Source organism: Leopardus geoffroyi, chromosome C1, assembly GCF_018350155.1.
Source record: "Leopardus geoffroyi isolate Oge1 chromosome C1, O.geoffroyi_Oge1_pat1.0, whole genome shotgun sequence".
Lineage (NCBI taxonomy): Eukaryota > Metazoa > Chordata > Mammalia > Carnivora > Felidae > Leopardus > Leopardus geoffroyi.
In genome coordinates, this window is record NC_059328.1 from 126,989,312 (window position 1) to 127,014,082 (window position 24,771).

A 24,771-nucleotide genomic window follows, 5' to 3' on the forward strand; every position below is an offset into this window, starting at 1 on the left:
ATTTCATTATGTATACATATGTATTCATAAATACACAATATCATTTGTGTGTATGGGCTATGCAGTTTAAAAATAACATGTTTTCAAAATCTGGTCACGTTAAGACATAAATGTAATTCATTCATGTTAATTTCTAAATACCCATCAGGGCATTTTGGTTATTTCTAATCTTTAACAATGCAAAAACTGATTCAATAAACATTCTTCTACATGTATCCTTCTACCCACGGGTGAGAAGACATTCCTAATGGAATGGTTTGGTTTAAGGGCATTTCCAACTTTACCAGATATTACCTAAATGCTCTCCCAAGGGGTTACAACAATTTGTACTCCTACCCAGCAGTATATGAAGCGTTTGGTATATAACATGTTCCTGACATTTTTGGTATGTTAAGTATTTCCATTGTTGCCAATCTAATAGGTGTAAAGTATGGTATTAGTGTAGTAGTTATTTTAAAAGTGTGTTGCATGTATGGAAGGACAGAGCCACAGAGCACATACACTGATGATATCAAGAAACAGAGATCTTCCTGCTGGATAAGGGAAAAACATAAATGCTTATGTCTGCACAGATGGGAGGAGAAAAAGAACCCGGTGGTGCTGGATTTGAACTGGAGTCTCAGAGTGAACTTATGAACTAAATATGCACATATACATACATACATACATATTAACCTATCTCTGACAAAATGTATGTATGTGCATGTAAATCGCTGTATACACTGAAAAGAGCCTAGAAATAATGACATCCCAGAGCAATACAAACAAAACAAAACAAAACAAAAAACAACACCCTGATTTCTAAATATCACTTCCCAGCAAAGGGAATCAAGGCTCCTTAAAGAAATGTCCAGTTCCAGGTCTGGGGCAAAGATAATAAAAGGTCAATCTTAAACTGTTTGTCAAAAAGCAAGGAAGCAATCAAAGAAATGCAGGGACTTGTTTAAAAAATGAAAGAAAAGAGAGAAAGGAGCTTCCATAAACCTTATCTTAAGAAAAACAAAGAAAAAAAGTAAAGGATTATAACACATTAATAGTAACAGAATTCCCAAGCTCACAGTGATATTTTTTAAATGAGGAAAAATAGTTTGTCTTTACAGAAAAATGCCAGCTAATAAATACAGAAGCAAAGACAGAATTAGAAAAACCACTATTTAGGGGCACCTGGGTGGCTCAGTCAGTTAAGCATCTGACTTCGGCTCGGGTCATGATCTCACAGCTTGTGAGTTCGAGCCCCGCATTGGGCTCTGTGCTGACAGCTCGGAGCCTGGAGCCTGCTTCAGATTCTGGGTCTCCCTCTCTCTCTCTCTGCCCCTCCCCCACTCACACTCTGTCTCTCTCTCTCTCTCTCTCTCAAAAAATAAACATTAAAGGGGCGCCTGGGTGGCGCAGTCGGTTAAGCGTCCGACTTCAGCCAGGTCACGATCTTGCGGTCCGTGAGTTCGAGCCCCGCGTCGGGCTCTGGGCTGATGGCTCAGAGCCTGGAGCCTGTTTCCGATTCTGTGTCTCCCTCTCTCTCTGCCCCTCCCCCGTTCATGCTCTGTCTCTCTCTGTCCCAAAAATAAATAAACGTTGACAAAAAAAATTAAAAAAAAAAAAAAAACATTAAAAAGATAATAAAAAAAAGAAAAAAAAAAAAGAAAAACCACTATTTAAAAACTGATTCAGACAAAGATCATAGTGAATGCTAAGACTACCAGATGAAAGGTTCTGGAAACAGGACAGTCATATAATCTCAAAGAGCCACACCACAGATTACTTATTAACTGTAAAGGGAAAATGCGCCTGTACAATTTGCCTTATCTTGGTGAGGCAGAGTTTCTTTCCACGTTTACTGGCTACTCAAGGGTCCTCGTAATGCTCACATTCTTCACCTGTTTTTCTGTTGGCTCATTTGTGTTTTACTAATTAACTTGTATAAATTGTTAGATACTTTGGACACTGTAATGCAAATATCTCTACTGAGTCTGTGACCTGTTTGTGTTACACTCTGTGGAAAAATTAATACATCTTTCCATATCCTCAGGATCATAAATACAGCCACCGATATTTTCTTGTGAACACTGGATTCTACTGAGCATGTATTTCTAAGGGGCTAAACAGAGAGCACTGGTATGTAACTGCTAGAAGATACGAGCCACTGGTGCAGCCTCCTTGCAATGTCATCTTGTGGTTCTAAGAGGTTTTCCAGCTTTTATGGGGAAGCTCCTTTCAACAGCATAAACAATGAATCGTGGCTACTTAAGAAATAAATGACAGGGGCGCCTGGGTGGCGCAGTCGGTTAAGCGTCCGACTTCAGCCAGGTCACGATCTCGCGGTCCGGGAGTTCGAGCCCCGTGTCAGGCTCTGGGCTGATGGCTCAGAGCCTGGAGCCTGTTTCCAATTCTGTGTCTCCCTCTCTCTCTGCCCCTCCCCCGTTCATGCTCTGTCTCTCTCTGTCCCAAAAATAAATAAACGTTGAAAAAAAAATTAGAAATAATAAGAAATAAATGACAAAGTTATAGTTTCAGTATATTAAAAAATTAAAAAAATAGAGAAAAGAATTTGTTATATGCTCTTACATGAGTGAACAAAATTTCATTCCTGAGCTCTTCACAACTTTCATTTGGAGTCCAAGCTTCAGCAAACTGCAGGAAATCCCATTTTTCCTTATCACCTTCCTCAGCCTGAAGTTGTTCCTTCCGACCATTCAGTGTGCTCCCTGTAACTTGTGTCTGTAAGAGGAAAAGGCATGTGAATTTTACAAAAGTTCTCTCATAGCAGACCCTTGCTAAGCCGTAATGTGATTTTGCATTTAAACCACAAGTAATCCATAAGAATAAATTCTTATCGTTTCAACCTATCATTGGATTTTAGTAACATAATATTTCAAAATTACAACAGTCAATGATTCCTATGCTTAATGAGGAAAATGTCCAACTACAGAAGTTTTTCTCAAAAAAAATTTTATTATGATATTTATAAACTTTGAAATTGAACCTACATATGATTGGCCATTTTGAATATCTAGTCAGTGCTTGAAAAACATGCTCTAATAACTAGTCAAATCCTTTCTGTACAATACCCCTGCAAGCTGGGGAGGAAAAAGACAGGTGAGTGGAAAGAGCAAGCAACATCCCTCCTACCCTTTCTGGAGTCCAGGTACAGGCTGTCTTCTGTCCAAAATTAGCTGGGAACTCAATCCTTGAGTAACGGTTTATTCTTAGCTTACAAAAAGGACTTGAGGTTTGAAAATGTTATGCTTCCTTGCTAGCTCTTCCTCTTCTGGCCTCCAAAACGGTAGATGAAGGCCTTGGAAGGCAGTAGGAAAACTTCATGTCTCTTCCTTATCACAGAGGAGAGGTAAGGTACTACCAATTGAAGCCTTTCTAAACTTGGTCCTTATCACTACCTTAGTGTACCTGGATATCCTTTGCCTGAAAACACTACAACTCAGCCTCTTAACTTACGTAGGCTCTGCATAATAATGAGTACAATGGTAACCCTGAATTCAAGCTTTACCTTTCGATTCAACATTCCCCACATAAGGGTGTCTAGGGTCCCATTTGCAACAAGGTAGTGAATATTCACAGAACTGCACTGTCCAATTCGGTGAGCACGGTCTTCTGCTTGTTTTATATGACCAGGGTCCCAATACAACTCAGCAAATACAACATGAGTTGCAGCAGTAAATGTCAAACCCTAAGCAAAATAAAGAAATTGAGATGCAAATAAACTGAGAATGTAACATAGAGCCGTATATAATGAAGTCTTTCTGAACACGTTAAATGAACAAGAAGAGAAAGCTGAAGGACTTAAAAATAAATCAGTCTTTCATTTTAAGCCAAATTAAGAAAATTTAATTCATGAAAGGCAAATGAAGACTGCTTATTGCAAATGGCCAGGTAAACTACAAAAAACACATTTAAAAGGTATTTCAGTAATTTCAAAAGTCAGTTTGATGGATATATATATAAACAAAATCATTTTATCCTCTGATGAGGACTGGATTCACATTACCACTGGAAAATCTAATAAAATGAATTATAAACGAGAATATAATTTCTAACACATGGTATCCATAGCAACTAGGCAGACAGCAATGACTTCCTCTATTCATTTAGTTCAGTGTTGTTCTATAAAGCAAGAAAATCATGTCTCCAGTCACAATGTTCTCTTCCTATGAAATTTCTCCCACATCTCAAAACCCTCGTTTACTGGTTTGTATCTCAGTATGTAACACAACTGAATTTTTTGTGCAATTGCATGTTACATCAGTCTGAAACAGTGTGACATGAATAAGTATTAAGTCTTGTTTTATAATCAATATATGAGAAATAATACAAATATCCTCAAAGAATGTGTCCAAAAATACATGATCTTAAAGTTGAAAGGCTGAGTGAAATGTGAACGGTGCTTAAGTTGTTGCCACACAGTAGTAAAGGATGTTATGAGGTTGACAGAAATACCTACCATCCGTTGACAGAATCATCTAATCCACACTGTTGTTCACATGCACTGGAACTTCCATTGGAGAATGACTTTGGCAACTGCTGTGCTGCTATTTTTTGTTACCTTCAAATATTTTTATATCACATAACAATGTCAAACTAGCATTCATTAGATGGGGGCATGAGTTCTCACTAAAGATGTATCACTTTGGAACAGAAGTTAGAAGTGATAAAAACATGGTGAACCAAATAGCCATCAAGCTAAACTGTGCTGCTATTTAGGACAGGAAACACCACAAAATGTTAGAGATGATGCTGAAGAATAAGAAGGAGTATTTAAAGAGGGATGGACACTTTTAAGCATCATATGACCATACAAGAATAAATGGGAAATACGCTGGCAAGACCCACGTCCCTCTGAGATACTACTAAACTATAATGGAAGATTCACATGCCCTAAGAACACAGCCCTTTCTACTTTCCTTTATGCCTATGGACATACAAGGATTCAGGTATACAAATTTTGAATTACAGCAGGTGTTCAGGAATAAAGCCTTGAATAAAATACTGGTGCCCTATACAATCTTAATTTCAAAAAGTCTTTTTATCAAGCAGATCCTTCTGTGTGGCTTCCTCCAACCTTTCTTCTCCCATGCTACGAGCACTCCATTTTTAAAGATCTTTGTGAGGATACTCTCTCTGGCTAGAATATTTTTTTTTTTTTCAACGTTTATTTATCTTTGGGACAGAGAGAGACAGAGCATGAACGGGGGAGGGGCAGAGAGAGAGGGAGACACAGAATCGGTAACAGGCTCCAGGCTCTGAGCCATCAGCCCAGAGCCCGACGCGGGGCTCGAACTCACGGACCGCGAGATCGTGACCTGGCTGAAGTCGGACGCTTAACCGACTGCGCCACCCAGGCGCCCCTCTCTGGCTAGAATATTTTAACAGACATAAAACTCAGATGACCAGAAGTTTCATCCAACACGGGGGAAATGCTGAGACACTCCTCCTTTTGGTTAGAACTCCTAGTGAGTTCTGGAACTTCTTCATCGTCATGGAGTTTCTCTGTACAATTTTATAGATGTCAATTAGCTTGCTAAAAGCAGGTCTCTGGCCCTGGTTTAGATTCCACAGTCTAGAGAAGATGCCAGATATGCTCTTTACCAGGTTGGACGCACCTCAATATGCTCAACTCCTTTTCCCTATGTTACGTTTCCTGGCTTAGACATTTACATCAAGATATTGTGGAATGTTAGTAGAAAAAAAGTCCAGAAGGATCTCCCTTACATGGCGTGGTGTGGTCTTCCACAAGAGCCATTTGGTTTTATTTCTTTGTAACAGAACACCTGATTTTTAGTGTGACTAGACAAAACAAAGGCTACTTTCTCCTGCTTTCCTTGAAATTAGTTGTAACCATGGGGCTAACTGCAGGTGAATGGGCTGCAGCGTGCCTTTCTCCAGTCAGCTGCCTGGATCACAGGTATGTGGAAGAACTCCAGCTGCTCTCTTAAGTAAGAGATAACCTGCTAGGAGTGGTAGAGCAGAAAGACAGGAGAAGCTTAAGACCTAAGGACTTTGTGGAACCACCATGCAAACCTTGGACTGTCTACGTAAGAGAATAAACTGTGTATTTGAGTCATTCTTAATTTGGGTTCTCATTTACTTCTAGCCAAACCCAATCTTAAGGGTCAAACCAGGGACACTCCATAAAAAGTTCTCAGACAGAAGAGTTCTTTTCCCTCAGGCCACCTTGCCTCAGAAGCTCTGGTAAAACCAACTAAGATGTGTGCTATAGGAAATGAAAGGATATTCTATGCAAATTAAAAGTAAGAAAAAAAAAAGGTCATGGAAAAGCATTACAATCAAATTAGCTATACTCATCTAGGCAATTCTTTCCTTGAAAATTTAGGAAGCTTTGAGTCAAAAGTGTTGAGGTCTCTCTCAAATATTCTCCAAAGTAGAATATTTATTACACTTTTATCTTGATATAAAGCTATAATTATGGTTAATGACCTTTTTATTATCTTAATGACATTTCATTATCAAATTAACACCTGAAATTTCTTACCTGGCCAGCAGCCTGAATGCTTAGGATAGCCACACGAGTATCAGGATCTTTTTGAAACTGATTAACTAGATGTATTCTTTCTGAAGACGGAACACTTCCATCTATCCTAATGTAGCGTGTCTAGTATCAACAAGGGAGATGGCAACATTAGCACAAACCCCGATGCACCTATCTCATTTTATATAGTTTATACCTGATTTTTATGCTCACATAACAAAACAGAAATGGGTTAAGATGAAAGGTTAGTAAATGTTATATAAGAAGAATCTTAACCAAATTTCTTAATGCTTCTTATAACAATTCAATATTTTTAAATCTTTTAATCTACTTGAGGGTAGGATCTGTGTCTAATTCATCTTCATACCATCAATGCCAAGTGAATGCCGTGTATAAAACAGGGCTCCATAAATCATCACTGAACCAATGTCTTCAGTAAAATTCTATGAAAATTCACATGCAAACTTTAAATGACAGATCAGGCTAACTTCAAAGTTACAGGTTCACTAATTCTAAAATAAATATAAAGCCAGACAGGGGAGAAGGGAGAAAGAGGATTTTACCCCCATTATTAAGGATTCATGAAGAATAGTGCATTTATTTCTGAAGTATTTCAATATTAATTGGGAAAACAGCTTTTTTAGAGTACCATTTGAATTCATTTTTTTCACATTTCTAAATTTAAAAGAAATATGTGATAAGGTCCCATTGAGTTGGGGAACCAAGACACTCACACACATTTTTTAAAAGTAGGGAAACATTAAGTGCTAAATTGAACAGTGCTGCCTTTTAGGGATGATTTGGGCTGGGTAAAGGGGAGCAATCAGTGTGTGTGAGAGTAGTTAAAAATGACTCATTACTCAACTTTCTAAAATTCAGTAGAAGTCCTGAATTTCAAATAGTAGTCTCATTTTATAAGCACTTTTATGGAAAACACAGCCTTAAATAGTCAAGACATATAAATATTCACTTTCAAAAGGAAATGTTTAAGTTAATCATTAAATAGAATGTATCATATTAACTTTGTATGTCTTCACAAACATATAAATTCATCAGTGATCAATTTAAAATCCAATGAGAGAGATTATAAGATCTTCTGACAGTCTTTCTAAAGAAAATACACACAGTCAGGCTAGACAGAGTTTGGGAGAAATTCACCTCCAACCCATGACTACCTATCATTTTTAAATGTTAGTGATGTTAAATGGGATTCTAAACACATCAGTAAAGCAGAAGTGGGGAGAAGAGACAGACTGCCATACTTAGAATAGATCCCAGTAATTTTAAGGATTTAAGTTTAATGGAATCAGAATAAGAAAATATTATGAATTTAATTTTATTCCCCAATCATTTAAAAATATTTCTAAGATTAATTAACTCTTTCTCAAAAGGTGTTTTAAAAATACTGTACGATAATTAGGGGCACCTGGGTGGCTCAGTCAGTTAAGTGTCTGACTTAAGCTCAGGCCATGATCTCATGGTTACTGAGTTTGAGCCCCATATCAGGCTCTGATGTCAGGGTGAGCCCACTTCAGATCCTCTCTCTCTCTGCCCCTTCCCCATTTGCACACTCTCTCAAAAATAAATAAACATTTAAAAAAATACTATATGAGGGGCGCCTGAGTGGCTCAGTTGTTTAAGCGTCTGACTTTGGCTCAGGTCATGATCTTGGTTGGTGAGTTTGACCCCCATGTGGGGCTCAGTGCTGACAGCTCAGAGCCTGGAGGCTGCTTCAGATTCTGCGTCTCCCTCCCTCCCTCCCTCTCTCTCTCTCTCTCAAAAATAATTATTAAAAAAATTTTTTTTAAAAAGGAATCAATATTTAAAAAAATACTACGATAATCAATGTGAGAACACCTTTTCACAGATAGCACTTTATTATGTTATCATAAATCTGTCTGTGAAAGAAACATGAGAATTACTTCTTTGGTAATGTTAATAAACAGACTGCCAAATGCTCATAATATGTATACAAAGTTTTAAAAAACATGGCTTAATTCCTCCATGTAAAAAATCTACCTACACAGGCAAGTGGTTCTGCCACTCCATGTATATTAAGCTCACACAATTTGTCAGGAAATTTCTTCGCAGTTTCTGAGCATCTCCAAAAGCCCTCAGCACATAAAGAGAGATGACAGATTTAAACTCTGAAAGAAAAAATGGCAGATGCTGTCTCTGATAAGACTGTTGGGGAATTAGGTGAACCTAAGAAAATGCAGTTAAGGCCAGCAGATTTGGAGAGCTTACCTGATACTGTACCTGGGCCCTATGTTTCACATTCCCCTGTACTAAATCTTCCAGGCAACATACTCTGTTTAAAGTTTAAAAGGTATGACTGCAGTTGGGCACTAAAATTGGTTGAATTCATTCTCTGTTTCCCCTCAACATCACCCATGTCCTAAGGCTGCCTTGAGGGTAAATAAGAATTTTAATTTTAACTGTCTACATCAGTCTCAAATGGTGTATCCAGTAACAATACTGAAATTCACAATATAGGCTATCGAGTCAGCATATTTTAGTCAACACAGATAATTAGATTAGTGGAAAATTATAAGCCTGGAAGAAAAGAAAAAATTTAATAGTGTATCATCAACATAATAGTAATATATAATATTAGTGTAATTTGCAAGAAGAAAATCTAATAATAATATACCATCATTTAAACAAGGCCAAAAAACCTCAATTACAAGACTACAATTGATGTTTATTATATTAAAAATCTGCATCCTAAAAAGTATTTCATAGAAAAATAACATACCTTGTTTTCTATGACTGCTTCTGTGCAAGCTTGGAGCATGCTTAAATGATGAGCAAACACCAGAAATTTAAGTGAATCGTTCTGAAGCATCATCTTAATATAGTCCTTTACAGCACCTGCCTAGATATTAAAAGTTAAACCTCCATTAATGTCATATAAATCTTTATTTGAAAAATCATGTCACTTACGTCACTTTCTTTTCATAAAGCATGAAAAACTTTTCAGAAGTCAGTAAGTTCCTATGAACTAAGTGCTTTGCTCTCGAGGTAGCCTAAGGAAATAGAGGCCCACATTTAAGGGGAAAAGGGAAAAAGAGACACAAAGGAAGGAATAAAAACAAACGAACAAACAAAAACACCTTGAGAAGTAAAACAAGAACAAGTCAAGAATGAGAAGAAAAAGTTCCAATGGAAAAGAGGTAGTCAATTAGGCTATGGCCAAAAAGGGGTTGGTGGTTTTGTTTAGAAGCTCATTTTCAAAAAAGCTCATATAAAAGACTACGTGGAATAGTGTTAAGGAGGAAATGAATGAACAGCACTTTTTTTTTTTTTTTTTTTTTTTAAGAGAAGACTATAAATTAAGAAAGCTGGGACTGGAGCATAAGGGTTAAGGAAAGTTGATTCATTTGTTTTTTTAACTAAGAAGCTTAGGTAGGTTAAGAAATAGGGCATTTAAAGTGTAGATAGGCTAATGGAAATGGACAATGAGGGGATCTAAGCTTGTCTCCAAGAAGCAGAAGGTTATAGAAGAGGCTGAAGTGACAGGATGAAGGAAACAGGAGGGAGGTCAAGAGCACAGAAGGACATATGGAGAAACTGTGAAGGAGAAAGGAGAAAATCAAGATAGCTCAGATTAAAAAGACTTTTCTCTCTCTCTTTTTTTAAAAGTTTATTCATTTATTTTGAGAGAGAAGACAGTGAGTGAAAGCATGCCAGCAGGAGGGAAGGTGAAGTGTGCAGAGAGAGAGCAGATGAGAGAAAATCCCAAGTAGGCTCCATACTATCAGCAAGGAGCCCGATGTTGGGGCTCAAACATATGAACAGTGAGATCATGACCTGAGCCAAGATCAAGAGATGAGTAACAGACTGAGCCACCCAGGTGCCCCTAAAAATGCTTTTCTTAGTTAACTTGAGGACAAGTTATCTATTAAGAATGAGTAATCAATGTGAGATGAATTAAATAGGAATCAAATTTAAAGCATCAATTTAATCTAAAACACAAAAGTAGTCTCTTAACTATTAAAAGCTAGTTAGATCACTCAGTCGGTTGGGTGAACAACTCTTGACTTTGGCCCAGGGCATGATCTCACAATTTGTGAGTTCAATCAAGCCTTTCGTCTGGCTCTGTGCTGACAAGGCGGAGTCTGCTTGGGATTCTCTCTCTCTCTCTTTGCCCCTCCCCTACTCAAGCATGTACTCTCACTCTCTCTCTCCCTCAAAATAAATAAACTTAAAAAAACTAGTTAGAAATTTTGGGAAAAGAGAGCAGGCTGAACACGTTTAACCTAGACTCCCTCTAAATGCTGTATGTATGTATGTATGTATGTATGTATTATATATTTACTGTTTATTTATTTAGAGAGAGACAGAATGTGAGCAGGAGAGGGGCAGAGAGAGAGGGAGTGAGAGAATCCCAAACAGGCCCTGAGCTATCAGTGCAGAGCCTGGACATGGGGCTCGATCTCATGAAGTGCAATATCATAACCTGAAGTGAAATCAAGAGTCTGACGCTCAATCAACTAAGCCACCCAGGCACCCCTCAATGTTGTATTTAAAAGACAGCAAAGCATACAGAGAACTCAAGAGGAATTAATAGTGACAAAACTTTGGAAATTAGAAAGTAGACAGATGGTTAGTAACTAATTAGCCAACCTGACAGCTCCTAAGGTGGAAGTATGGAAAGTTGACAAGCAAGAGGTTTAGAATAGAGGTAATGTAAAAAAGGCTTAGGAAATGGTGCTAAGGGAAGTGAGGTTGGGGGTGTGGCTACAACAGGAGGATTGGTCAAAATAATATTTGAGGAGTTGATCATGTACCAACACTGATCTAGATATTCTCCTATTCCTATTCCACACAATAGAGTACTTCTCCAACCTACTCTGGCAGAAAGCAAGAGATTTATTTTCTAGAGAGCATAAAACAGAAGGTATATGGATAAAGGAATCCTACAATGATGGTAGGCTATTCTACAAAAATCACAGGGATTAAATAAAAGTTACATAATAAATGTGGAGATCTGCCCTTCTCTCTCAGCCTTCTTATCCTTCCACGTCTCCAAAAAGACAAAGAGGCCCATGCCTTGTACACAGGAGAGGAGAATCATATAAATTGATTATATTCTAGGGAAAGTGACAAGCCAAAAAGAAAAGACTAAAGAGTCTAATATTGAGGGTTCCTCAACAAGACATCCAGTCAGATCATCCTTTATTGAAGGCCAAAGTCTGTAAGTCATAACCATGTACAGTTTCCAGTCAGTGTAACTAGAAGAGATTACATTTGTAAGACAACAGGATGCTCTAAAAAAGGAGTGACTAAGAGGGAAAGGGGCGGAAATACTCTTGGAAGTTAAAAATCTAACAGTAGAAATTAAAAATTCACTGGTTATGAAGCCAAGAAAATCTTCTAGGAAGTAGATGAAAAATTATAATAGAGTAAATATAAAAGTATAAGAAAATTAGAGAACCAAACCAAGACGGCAATACATGAATAATAAAATTTCTAGATACAACAGAGAAAACAGAGGAAAGAAAATAATCAGAGAAATTAAAAAAAAAGTTTTATAAAACTTAAGGGCAGGAGTTTTCAAAATGGAAAATGGAATAGGTCCTCTGAGGATCCATGGATGAAAATGGACCTAGAGTGTGGTCCATCATCATGAAACTTTAGAACACTGGGAACAAAGAAATAATTCTTTAAGCATCCAGGGAAGGGAGGAAAATAATTAAAACAAAAGACTTGAAGTGCATTGGATTTCTCAATATCTGTAGTAATTCTGAGAAAATGATTCCTTCCTTCCTTCCTATCTTTCTTTTCTTCCTTCCTTTCTTTTTCTTTCTTTCTCTTTTCTTTTCTTTTCTTTTCTTTTCTTTTCTTTTCTTTTCTTTTCTTTCAAGAGGGCATGAGTGGGAGAGGGGCATAGGAAGAGGGAAAGAGAGAATCCGAAGTTTCTCTCAAGATGTGGGGCTTGATCTCATGACCATGAGGTCATGATCTGAACCAAAATCAAGCGGCTCAGTCAGTTAAGCGTCCGACTTCGGATCAGGTCATGATCTCACAGTTTGTGGGTTTGAGCCCTGTGTCGGGCTCTGTGCTGACAGAGCCTGGAGCCTGCTTCAGATTCTGTGTTTCCCTCTCTGCCCCTACCCTGCTCACACTCTGTCTCTCTTTCTCAAGAATAAATAAAACATTAAAAAAAAAACGTTAGATGCTTAACTGACTGAACCACCCAGGCACCCTGAGAAAATGATTTATAATTAAGAATTATACCCAGCTAAAGTAAAAATCAGGAATAAAAGTAGAATAAAGCTATTTTCAAGTACACAGAAACTCAAATAATTGATGACAGCTAAAGACACAAAGCAAGCAGTAATACAAACCAAGAAGCAATATAAACATGTTGCTGAGGGATTTGAAGTAAATATTAAAAGAAAACCAAAAAACAGCTAAAAGAACAGAAAGTGGTTGCCTCTGGGGAATAAGTTCAGAAGACATATTTTTTGAAATAGCTGTTTTTCTTCATTAAACTAGGATCGTATGTAGCTTTGGCAATAATAAAAAAAATTTTTAGGGGCGCCTGGGTGGCGCAGTCGGTTAAACGTCCGACTTCAGCCAGGTCACGATCTCGCGGTCTGTGAGTTCGAGCCCCGCATCAGGCTCTGGGCTGATGGCTCAGAGCCTGGAGCCTGTTTCTGATTCTGTGTCTCCCTCTCTCTCTGCCCCTCCCCCGTTCATGCTCTGTCTCTCTCTGTCCCAAAAAAATAAATAAAAGTTGAAAAAAAAAAAAAATTAAAAAAAAAAAAAATTTTTAACAGGGACATTTCCAAATTGAAAAGTACCTATTTAAAATTAATGCACACAACTATAAACTCATAGGACTGATTTTGCACGCTACATTTTGTGTGTATACATTTTCCAAACAATAGAAATTCATCATACAATGAGACTTAATGGAGGCCATTAAGAACTTTAGCCTTGGATTTCAGTGCCTCAGAGAGTGAAATGAAGTACTCTCAAACTAAAGAGCTATAAATTCCAGATACGTTGCCATGGTAACTGAACCACTTTAATAAACCGCTTGTTTGGCTAAAGAGCTGTATTTACTGTGATAAGTCTTTCAAAAAAAAACACGTCAAGTTGGAGTATTTTTTAGGTACATTCATTTACCATCCATTGCAGACTTAGAAATTATACAACCACTGTATCCCCAGTTTCAGATGCATTCCCTGCCTGAGCAAGCTATTTCTGCCAGAGTCCCCTCCACTGATATCACCCCTTCCTCATTACAATCAGAAACTGCTGATGCCAAAGCCCAAGTGTCCTGTTTCCCACTCCTTCTAATCACTGGTTTAGAAAGGCTTATGGTTAATATTAATATTGCAAGTTCAATTCTATAATGGGCTAAACAGTCTATTGGGACTAGCCTAGTAACTTAAAAATCATTGTGACCTTGCTTCCTAGAGAAAGAGAACCAAAATATCTATGTAACAACCTTTAGGATTTCCATTAGGTTCTTACAAGGGGACTGCAAATGACTGCATTTTAAAATGTACCATACAAGCATGTTAACTGTTCTGATTTTATTCTAATTAAAACTGTCACTGCATTGTCATATTTTACATTATCTGGGCAGGAAGTTGCTTTCAACCTATCTTAAGTGTGAATTATGTAGAATGGCAGGTCCCAATCAGTATTTTGGTTATGGAAGTTCAGGTTTTGCAGAAGTTGCAAAAAATTTATGTATTCACAATCTTACTTTGCTGAAACTGTCTGTTAGTCCAAGCTCTAGTTTAAATAATGAAGACCATACATCTCATTTAAAGAAATTCAGAAATGAAGAGAATATAATATATGCTAATATTTGTTTCTTAAATTGTTTTTAGTGAATAGGTAGGTGTACATCATAATTTTTGAAGTAAAAGTAGTTAAAGAAAAGCCTCAAGCACATTAAAGACCTGATGAAATTTACTTGATTTTAAATTGTCAGCTTTTAATCAAATGATAAAAGGGAGAAACAAAGAATGAAAAAAACCATCAAATCTGCATTATGACAGAGACTCTGTCCATGACCAAATAGTTTGGCTTCCCTCGTCCCTCTTCTTGACTAGGCCTCAGCCTGTCCTGGCCAGGTCTACACAGAAGGCTCAGCAAGAATCCTGCTGAGTCAGTTTATCAAGAAAGCCCCTACCCTTGCTACCTGATCAACCCTTGATATCTGATTAAGTTCCTCATCCCCCACTTATGATGTTTAAGCCCTTGGCCTTCTTGAGCAAGAATCTCCCTAGCCTTAATGTCTCTTTTAGTAATTTTGCATCCACTGACCCCCTTCATGTTGCAGGGTGGCTAAATCCCCACTGGTTCCTTGTTGAATTCAGAGTTGAGCAGTCTCTCTCCACAACTGTAAGAGGGTTGACTCCTTTGTAATGATCTTGAATGAAGTCTTCCTTACCATTTTAATAAGTATCAGAATGATTTTTTTATTTAGCTGCTACAAATTCCAGCTAAAGGAGTATGAGCATAAAAGAAGCTCCTCCTTAAATTCTTAAGTCCTTAGGCCCCAGAGCAAATGCAGTTTTATTTAGATATAGGGTGGCCATGTGCTTTAAGGAAAGTTCTTCGAGCTCTTTTAAATCAACACAGGGTGAATTGTGATTGGTCTACGCAAGCCTAGCACTTCCATTCTCTCTGCAAGTGACTCTAATAAGAAATGGGAGAAGTCTGCATGGGCCTTCCAAAAAAATCCTCACTGACAAAGGGACTCTTAGGAAGGCTTTTTCTTGCTTTGGGCATTATGGTCTGTACATGGTATAAGGAAGTGCAGCAGCCATCTTGGGGCCTAAGGAAGCCATTAAGAACAAGCAGCAACCTAGCATAAACAAAGCAGAAAGAAGAAGCTGGGTTCTTTCAACAAACAAATAAACAAAAACACAAAAACCCACAATACCTTTATTGGGATATAATTCACATACCATTAACTTCATCCATTTGAAGTGTGTAGTTCAATGGCTTTTAGTTTTATCCACAGAGATGTGCATCCATCACCATAGTCAGTTTTAGAATATTTTCATTATCCTACAAAGAAACCCTTCATCTCTTAGCCATGAAATCCCCACCATGGTCTCTGCCTCACCCCCTAGCTCTAGACAAACACTAATCTACTTTCTGTCTCTATGAATTGGACTATTTTGGACATTTCACATAAAATAAATAATACAATGCAATCTTTTATGACTGGCATCTTTATTAGCATAAGGTTTTCAATCCATGTTGCACCACATGTTGGTATTTAATTTCATTTTATTGCCATATAACATTCCATTGTATGGATATATCACATTTTATTTGCCCATTCACCAGTTGATATCCTCTCTGCTTCTTTTGTTTTTATACATTTGTCTTGTTTACTTCATAGTATTTATTAATTTATCTGTGATAGTTGATTTAACCTTTACTCTTTAAAATTATCTTATAAGAGGAAAGTATGAAAGTAAAAGCGAATATGCATTGCTTATTCACCCCGAACCCACCCTGTCCCGCCCCACAGACCACCACAAAAGAAAGGCTAGAAATGTGTCTTCTGCTATCCCTTCCATTGGCCCATGACTCTTAATTTAGAAACAACTTTATCAGCCTGAAAAGATATTTTCAAATCTGTAGTAAATATTTTCAAATCCAGTAGAAGACAGCCTTCAGGAGAAGAATGGTAGTTCCATATTATGATATCAGTATTTTGGACATTTCACTGAGCCCCATGCCAAAAAAAAATAATAGTTTCACTTCCAAAGAAGGTTTGAGTGAACTACTGTTAAGTGTTTTCTTATTTCTAGCCATGTTTCTTTCTTTTTTATCATTTAATTTTTTTCATCATAAGTGTAGTCTTTAATCCCTATTCCAAATGTCTCCCATCCCTCCACCCACCTCCCCTCTACTAACCATCAGTTTTGTTCACTATAGTTGAGAGTCTGTTTCTTGGTTTGTCTTTTTTTCTTCTTCTATTTATTTTAAAAAAATTATTTATTTATCTATTTATTTATTTAATGTTTTCATTTCTTTTTGAAGGAGAGAGAGACAGAGCATGAGTGGGGGAGGAGCAGAGAGAGAGGGAGACATAGAATCTGAAGTAGGCTCCAGGCTCTAAGCTGTCACCACAAAGCCCGATGAGGGGCTCAAACTCATGAACTGTGAGATCATGACCTGAGCCGAAGTCTGATGTTTAACTGACTGAGCCACCCAGGCACCCCTAAATTTATTTTTTTAATTTACATCCAAGTTAGCATATAGTGCAACAATGATTTTGAGTAGACTCCTTAATACCCCTTACCCATTTAGCCCATCCCCCCTCCTACAACTCCTCCAGTAACCCTCTGTTTATTCTCCATATTTAAGAGTCTCTTATGTTTTGTCCCTCTCCCTGCTTTTATATTATTTTTGCTTCCCAGCCCTTATGTTCAACTGTTTTGTCTTAAATTCCTCATATGAGTGAGGTCATCTGATTTTGTCTTTCTCTAATTTCACTTAGGATAACCCTCTAGTTCCATTCACGTCATTGCAAATGGCAAGATTTCATTCTTTTTGATTGCAGAGTAATACTCCATTGTATATATATACACGACATCTTCTTTATCTATTCATCCATCGATGGACATTTGGGCTCTTTCCATACTTGGGCTATTGTTGACAGTGCTGCTATAAACATTGGGGTGCATGTGTCCCTTCAAAACAGAATACCTGTATCCCTTGGATAAATACCTAGTAGTGCAACTGCTGGGTCATAGGTAGTTCTATTTTTAATTTTCTGAGGAACCTCAATACTATTTTCCAGAGTGGCTCCACCAGTTTGCATTCCCATCAGCAGTGCAAAAGAGATTCTCTTTCTCTGCATCTTTGCCAACATCTTTTGTTGCCTGAGTTGTTAATGTTAGCCATTCTGACAGGTTTAAAGTGATATCTCATTGTGGTTTTGATTTGTATTTCCCTGATGATGAGTGAAGTTGAGCATTTTTTCATATGTCAGTTGGCCATCGGGATGTCTTCTTTGGAGAAGTGTCTATTCATGTCTTTTGCCCATTTCTTCACTGGATTATTTGTTTTTTGGGTGTTGAGTTCAATAAACTCTTGGTTTGTCTCTCCTTTTATTCCTTTGCTTGTTTGTTTTGTTTCTTCAATTCCACATATGAATGAGATCATATGGTAATTTTCTTTCTCTGAATGACTTATATCACTTAGCATTATATTCTCTAACTCTATCCATGTCATTGCAAATGGCAAGGTTTCATTTTTTTATGGTTGAATCATATTCTGTGTGTATGCGTGTGTGTGTATGTGTGTGTGTGTATGTGTACCACATCTTCTTTATCCATTCATCTATTGATGGACACTTGGGCTGCTTCCATAATTTCGCTATTGTAAATAATGCTGCAAGAAACATAGGGGTGTTTGAGTTAGTGTTTTTGTATTTTGGGGGTAAATACCCAGTAATGTGATTATTGGATCACAGGATAATTCTATTCTTAACTTTTTAAGAGAAACCTCCTTACTGTTTTCCAGAGAGGCTGTACCAGTTTGTATTCCTGCCGACAGTGCAAGAAGTTTCCTTTTACTTTACATCCTCACTGACACTTGTTTCTTGTGTTTTTTATTTCAGCCATTTTTTTTTTAATTTTTTTTTTTCAACGTTTATTTATTTTTGGGACAGAGAGAGACAGAGCATGAACGGGGGAGGGGCAGAGAGAGAGGGAGACACAGAATCGGAAACAGGCTCCAGGCTCTGAGCCATCAGCCCAGAGCCCGACGCGGGGCTCGAACTCACGGACCGCGAGATCGTGACCTGGCTGAAGTCGGACGCTTAACCAACTGCGCCACCCAGGCGCCCCTCAGCCATTTTAATAGGTACATTTCCCTGATGATGAGTGATGTTGAGCATCTTTTCATGTGTCTTTTGGCCATCTGTAGGTCTTCTTTGCAGAAATGCCTGTTTATGTCTTCTGCCCATTTTTAATTGGATTAGTTTTTTGGGTATTGAGTTGTATCCGTTCCTTATATATTTTGGATAGTAACCCTTTATTGGATATGTCATTTACAAATATCTTCTCCCATTCAGTAGATTGCCTTTGAGTTTTGTTTATGGTTCCATTTTCTTTCCCTTGCCTCAGGAGACATCTAGAAAAATGCTGCTAAGACTAATGTCAAAGAAATTACTGCTTGTGCTCTCTAAGGATTTTTATGGTTACAGGTCTCACATTTAGGTCCATTTTGAGTTTATTTTTGTGTATGGGGTAAGAAACTAGTCCAGTTTCATTCTTTTACATGTAGCTGTTCAGTTTTCCAACACCATTTGTTGAAGACATTGTCTTTTCCTGTTGTATATTCATCCCTTCTTTGCAGAAGATTAACTGACCATATAATTGTGGGTTTATTTCTGGGTTTTCTGTTCCATTCCATTGATCTATGTGTCTATTTTTATCAAGTACCATATTATTTTAATTACTACTGCTTCGTAATATAACTTGAAGTCTGGAACTGTGATACCCCCACTTTTGTTTTTCTTTCTCAAGCTTGCTTTGGCTATTTGAGGTCTTTTGTGGTTCCATACAAATTTTAGGAGTTTGTTACAGTTCTATGAAAAATGTTATTGGTATTTTGAAAGGAACTGCATTAAATATGTAGTGGCTTTGGGCAGTATAGACGTTTTAACAATATTTGTTCTTCTAACCCATGAGCATGTAATGTTTGTTTCTTGGAGTGGTCTTGAATCTCTTTCATTAGTGTTTTACAGTTTTCAGAATACAAGTCTTTCACCTCTTTGGTTAAGTTTATTCTCGGATATTTTATTGTTTTTGGTGTAACTGTAAATGAGATTGTTTTCTTAATTTCACTTTCTGCTGCTTCATTATTAGTGTATAGGAATGCAACAGATTTCTGTACATTGATTTTATATCCTGCAACTTTTATCCTTTATGAATATACCTGTAGATAGAAATCTAGTACTTCTAATACATCTAATCTTTTAACACTGAGTTCTATAAGCAGTCCATTTCACAGTGAAGCAGATGGGCTACAATACCAGGAAAAGAGGGCAACTTCAATTTAATACTTTAGCCAATACAATTTTACAAAAGAACCTGGGATCCTAAGCCTTTCCATACAACTTTTTGGAACAAGATATAATAAAGCAATCATTTTATCCAACCATTCTTTCTTTTCTGCCTTTCTTCCCTTTCCTTCCTCCCTTCTCCCTCCTCTCCTCTCCTCTCCTCTCCTCTCCTCTCCTCTCCTCTCCTCCCTATGATAGGTGAGAGCTGACATTCCCTTAAATGACATATTCTGTAACTGAACTAACATTACTTTACTTGTTAGTGAGTCACAGATAGAAACTACACCAGGTGGAGCTGATGCACAAAGGTAACTTTATTTGTAGCAAATAAGGAGATCACAGGGAATAACTTCCAAAGCCATGAGTCCCTGAGCAAGGGTGAGTGGGTTCCTTTTATTTAGGGTTAGGATGAATATTTAAAAGGGGAGACTTGTTATTGTATGGAGAGGCAAGCATAAAGTCATGCATGTGCCTTAAGGAAACATAAGTATACATACATTGTACGTTATGTAAATGAGGTTTGTGTTCCTCCTAGGGAAGAGATTTTAGAATGATAATGACGTAAAGGTAGTAACTGTCCACCACTCCATGAGTCACTCCATGGTCCATCTGTGCAAGTTTCAGTTGGAGGTTAAGCTCAAACTGGTCTAAGTGGTCTGGACCAGTGGGAGCTCTCTGTCTGGGCAGGCGTTATTGCTTGAGGGGAGTTTCAGTTCCCACCACCAGATACCCATTGGGTTTTTTGTCTAAGTTAAGAGATAGCTGGAAAAAAGAGTTCAATTAAAAACTTGTTCTCATGAAAGTTGATCTCAGGGAAGTTTGATCATAAAAATACTGATCAAAACAGCTCATCTAATTCTTTTAAAATTAAACTCAATTTTCGGGGCGCCTGGGTGGCGCAGTCGGTTAAGCGTCTGACTTCAGCCAGGTCACAATCTCGCGGTCCGTGAGTTCGAGCCCCGCGTCGGGCTCTGGGCTGATGGCTCAGAGCCTGGAGCCTGTTTCCGATTCTGTGTCTCCCTCTCTCTCTGCCCCTCCCCCGTTCATGCTCTGTCTCTCTCTGTCCCAAAAATAAACGTTGAAAAAAAAAAAATTAAAAAAAAAAAATAAAATTAAATTAAACTCAATTTTCAAAAATATTTCTAAACTCTAAACTCTATCTACTGTTTCTAAACTGTATCTACCAGTCATGTCAGTAAAGTCATCAAATTTGTACTACTATAGCATAAGCATGAATAAACCTTATTTGTGTGTTAAAAATTTCTATACATAGAATGTACAGAAATTTCAATTCTGAATTTTCTCCATGTTTGCACAGGGATGCTTAACAATCATGAATAGGAAAACAGACACCATTTTAAATCCATGGTCACTAACAAATATTAAATTTTTCAGCTATCCTACTGCACTGATGGCCAAGTGCATGTACTCTGGAACCAGACTGTCCAGGTTCAAATCCTGTCTCTCTATCATTTACAATCTGAGTCCTTGAGCAAGTCACTTAAACTCTGTGCTTTAGTTTCTCCATCTATAGAAGGGATAAAAGTACCTACTCCTCATGGAGCGGTGGTGGAAGTTAAAGACTTAGTGCATAAAATATGTAGGGAGTAGTGCTTGGCCCATGATGCCCATGGTACTCAAGGTAGAAGTGCTAGCTCTTATTGCTGTATTTCCCCAGCAAACTGTAAAAACAACTTCAACCTTTACTATTTTCTTCGAAATCACAGCCCATGCCTTTTGGCTTTCAAATACCCCACCACAAAGGGAAAAAAGAATTCATCATCTGAACATTTTTACCTTTTGTTGCTTTCATTCATCCTCATTTCCTTTCTTTTTGTCATGAGAGGTATTTCTTCTTTTCTCTAAGGCAAATCTCTCCATCTGTGATTCCAAACTTAACCATTCCTGCCACCTCAAAATTCCTGCATGACTCCTCCCTCTCAAATGGAAATGTCTCCACCATTTTTAAAGCCTTCCTCCAGACCACATGGCCATAGAGCTAATATACTATCTCTCTCTTCCTCTACAAGGATAACATTATTGTTTTATTTGCACTTTATTATTACCAACCATATCCTTACTAAAGAACAAGAGGCCAAATGTGCCTGGTTTAGAGCCAGAGTTCCTTTCTTACACAAAAGAACTGGCACAGGACAAGGTTCTCTTCAGTCTCACAACGCCCTGATCCCTATGCAGCAGGGAATACTGCAGTGGCCTCATTATACCTCGCTGCATATTATAAATAGGATCCTACCTGTGTGAAGCTGCTGAGGCAAGACAGCAAAGAGGAAATGCACTCTGCGCATAATGGACAAGTGTTTAGAGCAGTTTGCCTTCTAAAAAGTTTTTAAGGCACTAAGGAATGCTCTCATCCCCAAAGTGACAAGAAATTTTAAATTATGAGTTGGTTTAATCATTTTTATAGAAAAGGTACTGGCATTTCTCTTAAAAGGTTTTCGGTAAAATGAGGTATTGCAATATACCAGAAAAACACTGAGAGTTGGCCAAACCATACCACTTACATCTGTCCTTTTTTCCTAGGAAAGTACTATGCTGATCCTAAATCTAAAGAATTTGTTCATTTTAACCCATTGTATTCTCAACAAATATTACAAAGCAATAAAAGTAATGATACAGAAGAAGAAAAGTAATTGTCATGATTTGGGATCATTCACTAATTGACTTTTTACCAGTAACATTATTTTACCTTCATTTCCTTTGTTTAGTGTCACTGCTGTTAGCCTGGACTACCAGTGTGACATCCCAACTGAATTCCCTGCTTACAGGCTTGTTCCTTCCAGTGCATTCTCCACATAGCTATGGTTCTTTTCCCAAGGCACAAATCCAATCATTTTACTCTATTTTACTCTCTACCTCATTGCTCAGAACCCTTAGGACAAACTATAAACTATGATCTTTATGATAGGGTTACTGCTCTCTCTGATCTTCAACTAGTCTCAGAATTCCTCCCTGACACTTCATGTTTTGGCTATGATGACCTACTTTTGATTCCCTAAATATGCCTTTTCTGGCCAATCTTTGTGAGTTTGCACAAACTATTCATCTGTCTTGACATACACTCTATCAACCCCAACCGATTCCCATTTCACTTCCCCTCTACTCTAGTTGGCTAAATCACACTTGATTCCTTGGGATATCTTTTCTGAACTCTCAAGACTGGGATACACGTCTTATCTAAAGTGCTCCCAACATATCTTGTTTTTAATTTAAACATTAAATATACTGCGCTGTAGTTGAACATTTATTTTACTGTCTTCTCCAACAGACTGCAAATTCCTTCAAAGATAGACAATGTATCTAGTTCAACATTCCTTCCTTCCTATCACCAAGCATGATCCTTGCTAGATAGCAAGCACTCAATAAATATTTGTTGAATAAGTCATGAAAACACATAACCAAAAAAAGGAAGTCTCAACACTAGTATGTATATAACATAGTAGCCAATTTATAATCTGTGGTATTCCAAAAGTCCATTTGTAAATTGGTTTGGTAGCACTCTGAAACACATTTTTTCATAGAAACATTATTACATGTAGTCTAAAACTAGCTACTTCCTCCAAAGTCTATTTCATCTATAATGTAGACAAACTGTATTATTTACAGTTACTACAGACCCTGACTGTTGGATATCACTAATGCTGGGGAAAATGTATTAAGAATTCCAACTCAACAATGCCATGAATTATTTCTGGCTGCTGTCCAGAAATAGAAATACAGAGTTCCAGTTTACATAGGTAGTTGAGGACAAAGGTCCTAACAGGAAGGAATGAAAAAGGACTAAACACCGGGAATTAGGGTAGCAAGGACTGGTCTTCTGCTGCCATTAATCTTTGGGAACATTTCCAGTCTGGGGAAAACTGACTTTTCCTCGCCTTTCTCTCCTTTCAAGGATCCTAGGAATCAGGTGCCAATTTTCTACTGATTGCTGATACTTGTCTGACATCCAACTAGGATTTTTCACCACAGATTTTAAATTATCTAAAAGGTTCTCATATATACTCTTTCTACAGAAGCAAGCATTCTGTACTCAATATCAAGTACTTAGAAAGCTAAGCAAGCAAGCAAACAAGAAAAAAAACAGCTATTAAATCTTGGAAAAACAACAGTTGTCAAACAAAAGAAATGTAATTATAGCTCAACTGTGAAATGTTTAACAAAGTCATTATATTGTAAACAATGAACACTGATCAAACCAAAAATTTTAACATGGCAAAATGGAGCAGGGGAAATGTATTGCAAATATTTTCTTCCCATCTGTATTTTACATTTTCATTTTCCTAACAAAACAGGTAGAGGAAGAATCCCAAGCAGGCTCTCGCTGTCAGTGCAAAGCCCGATGCAGAGCTCAATCTCACAAACCCCAAGATCATGACCTGAGCTGAAATCAGAGTCCCGTGCTTAACCGACTCAGCCATTCAAGCGCCCCTCAGGTAACTTTTTATCTATGGTGCAAAATAATGGTCCAAGGCTCATTTTCCCCCTATGGATATTCAATTGTCTCAACAGTATTCTTTGAAAAGACTATCATTTCCCTATTGAGTTATCTTATCTCATTCCCTAACATCAATTGACAATCTATATGAAGGTCTATTTCTGGACTCTCTTTTTTGGTTCACTAATCTAAATGGCTATCCTTATGCCAATTATCACAAAGTCTTAATTACTGTAACTTTATTCTAAGTATTTATATCATGCAGTATGCATCTTTCAACTTTGTTCAGGATTAATTTGGCTAAAGTTAAGTCCTTTGTGCTGCCTCATAAATTTTACATGCAGCTTGTTAATTTCTACAAAAGACTACAGGGATTTTGATTAGCATTGCAGTGAAAATATAAGTTAATTTACAGAGAAACGGGATCTTAACAATATTGAATCCTCTAATTCATGAACATGATCTACCTTGCCATTTATTTAAGCTTGCTTTGTATTCTCTAGACCATGTTTTGTAGTTTTCAGTTATATTTTGTTGAATTTATCTCAAAGTAGGTCATGTTCATTGATGTTATTGCAAATTGTATTTTTTAAATTTGAACTTGCAATTTTTTATTGCTAGTATATAACACTACAAATGATTTTTGTATTTGAACATGAATCCTGCAACCTTGATAAATTCACTCAGTTCTAGTGGCTTCAAGTGTTCTTGGATTTTCCATGCAGACAATCATGTTGTCTGCATACTTCTTCC

General features: G+C 37.4%; 1 protein-coding gene across 6 annotated transcripts in view; it reads right to left on the reverse strand.

Moving 5' to 3' along the window:
• ZRANB3 (zinc finger RANBP2-type containing 3) overlaps positions 1 to 24,771 on the reverse strand; it is a 304,410-nt gene that overhangs the window by 53,728 nt on the left and 225,911 nt on the right. For 5 of the 6 annotated variants that reach the window (XM_045479592.1, XM_045479595.1, XM_045479591.1 and 2 more), the window contains 4 exons: positions 9,258 to 9,377; positions 6,503 to 6,622; positions 3,503 to 3,682; positions 2,563 to 2,715 (listed from right to left, as the gene is read on the reverse strand). In XM_045479592.1, the coding sequence (XP_045335548.1) occupies positions 2,563 to 2,715; positions 3,503 to 3,682; positions 6,503 to 6,622; positions 9,258 to 9,377 (573 nt within the window). Of the gene's footprint in view, positions 1 to 2,562; positions 2,716 to 3,502; positions 3,683 to 4,453; positions 4,553 to 6,502; positions 6,623 to 9,257; positions 9,378 to 24,771 lie in introns of those variants that run through there. The other variant, XM_045479596.1, reaches the window with a different exon arrangement.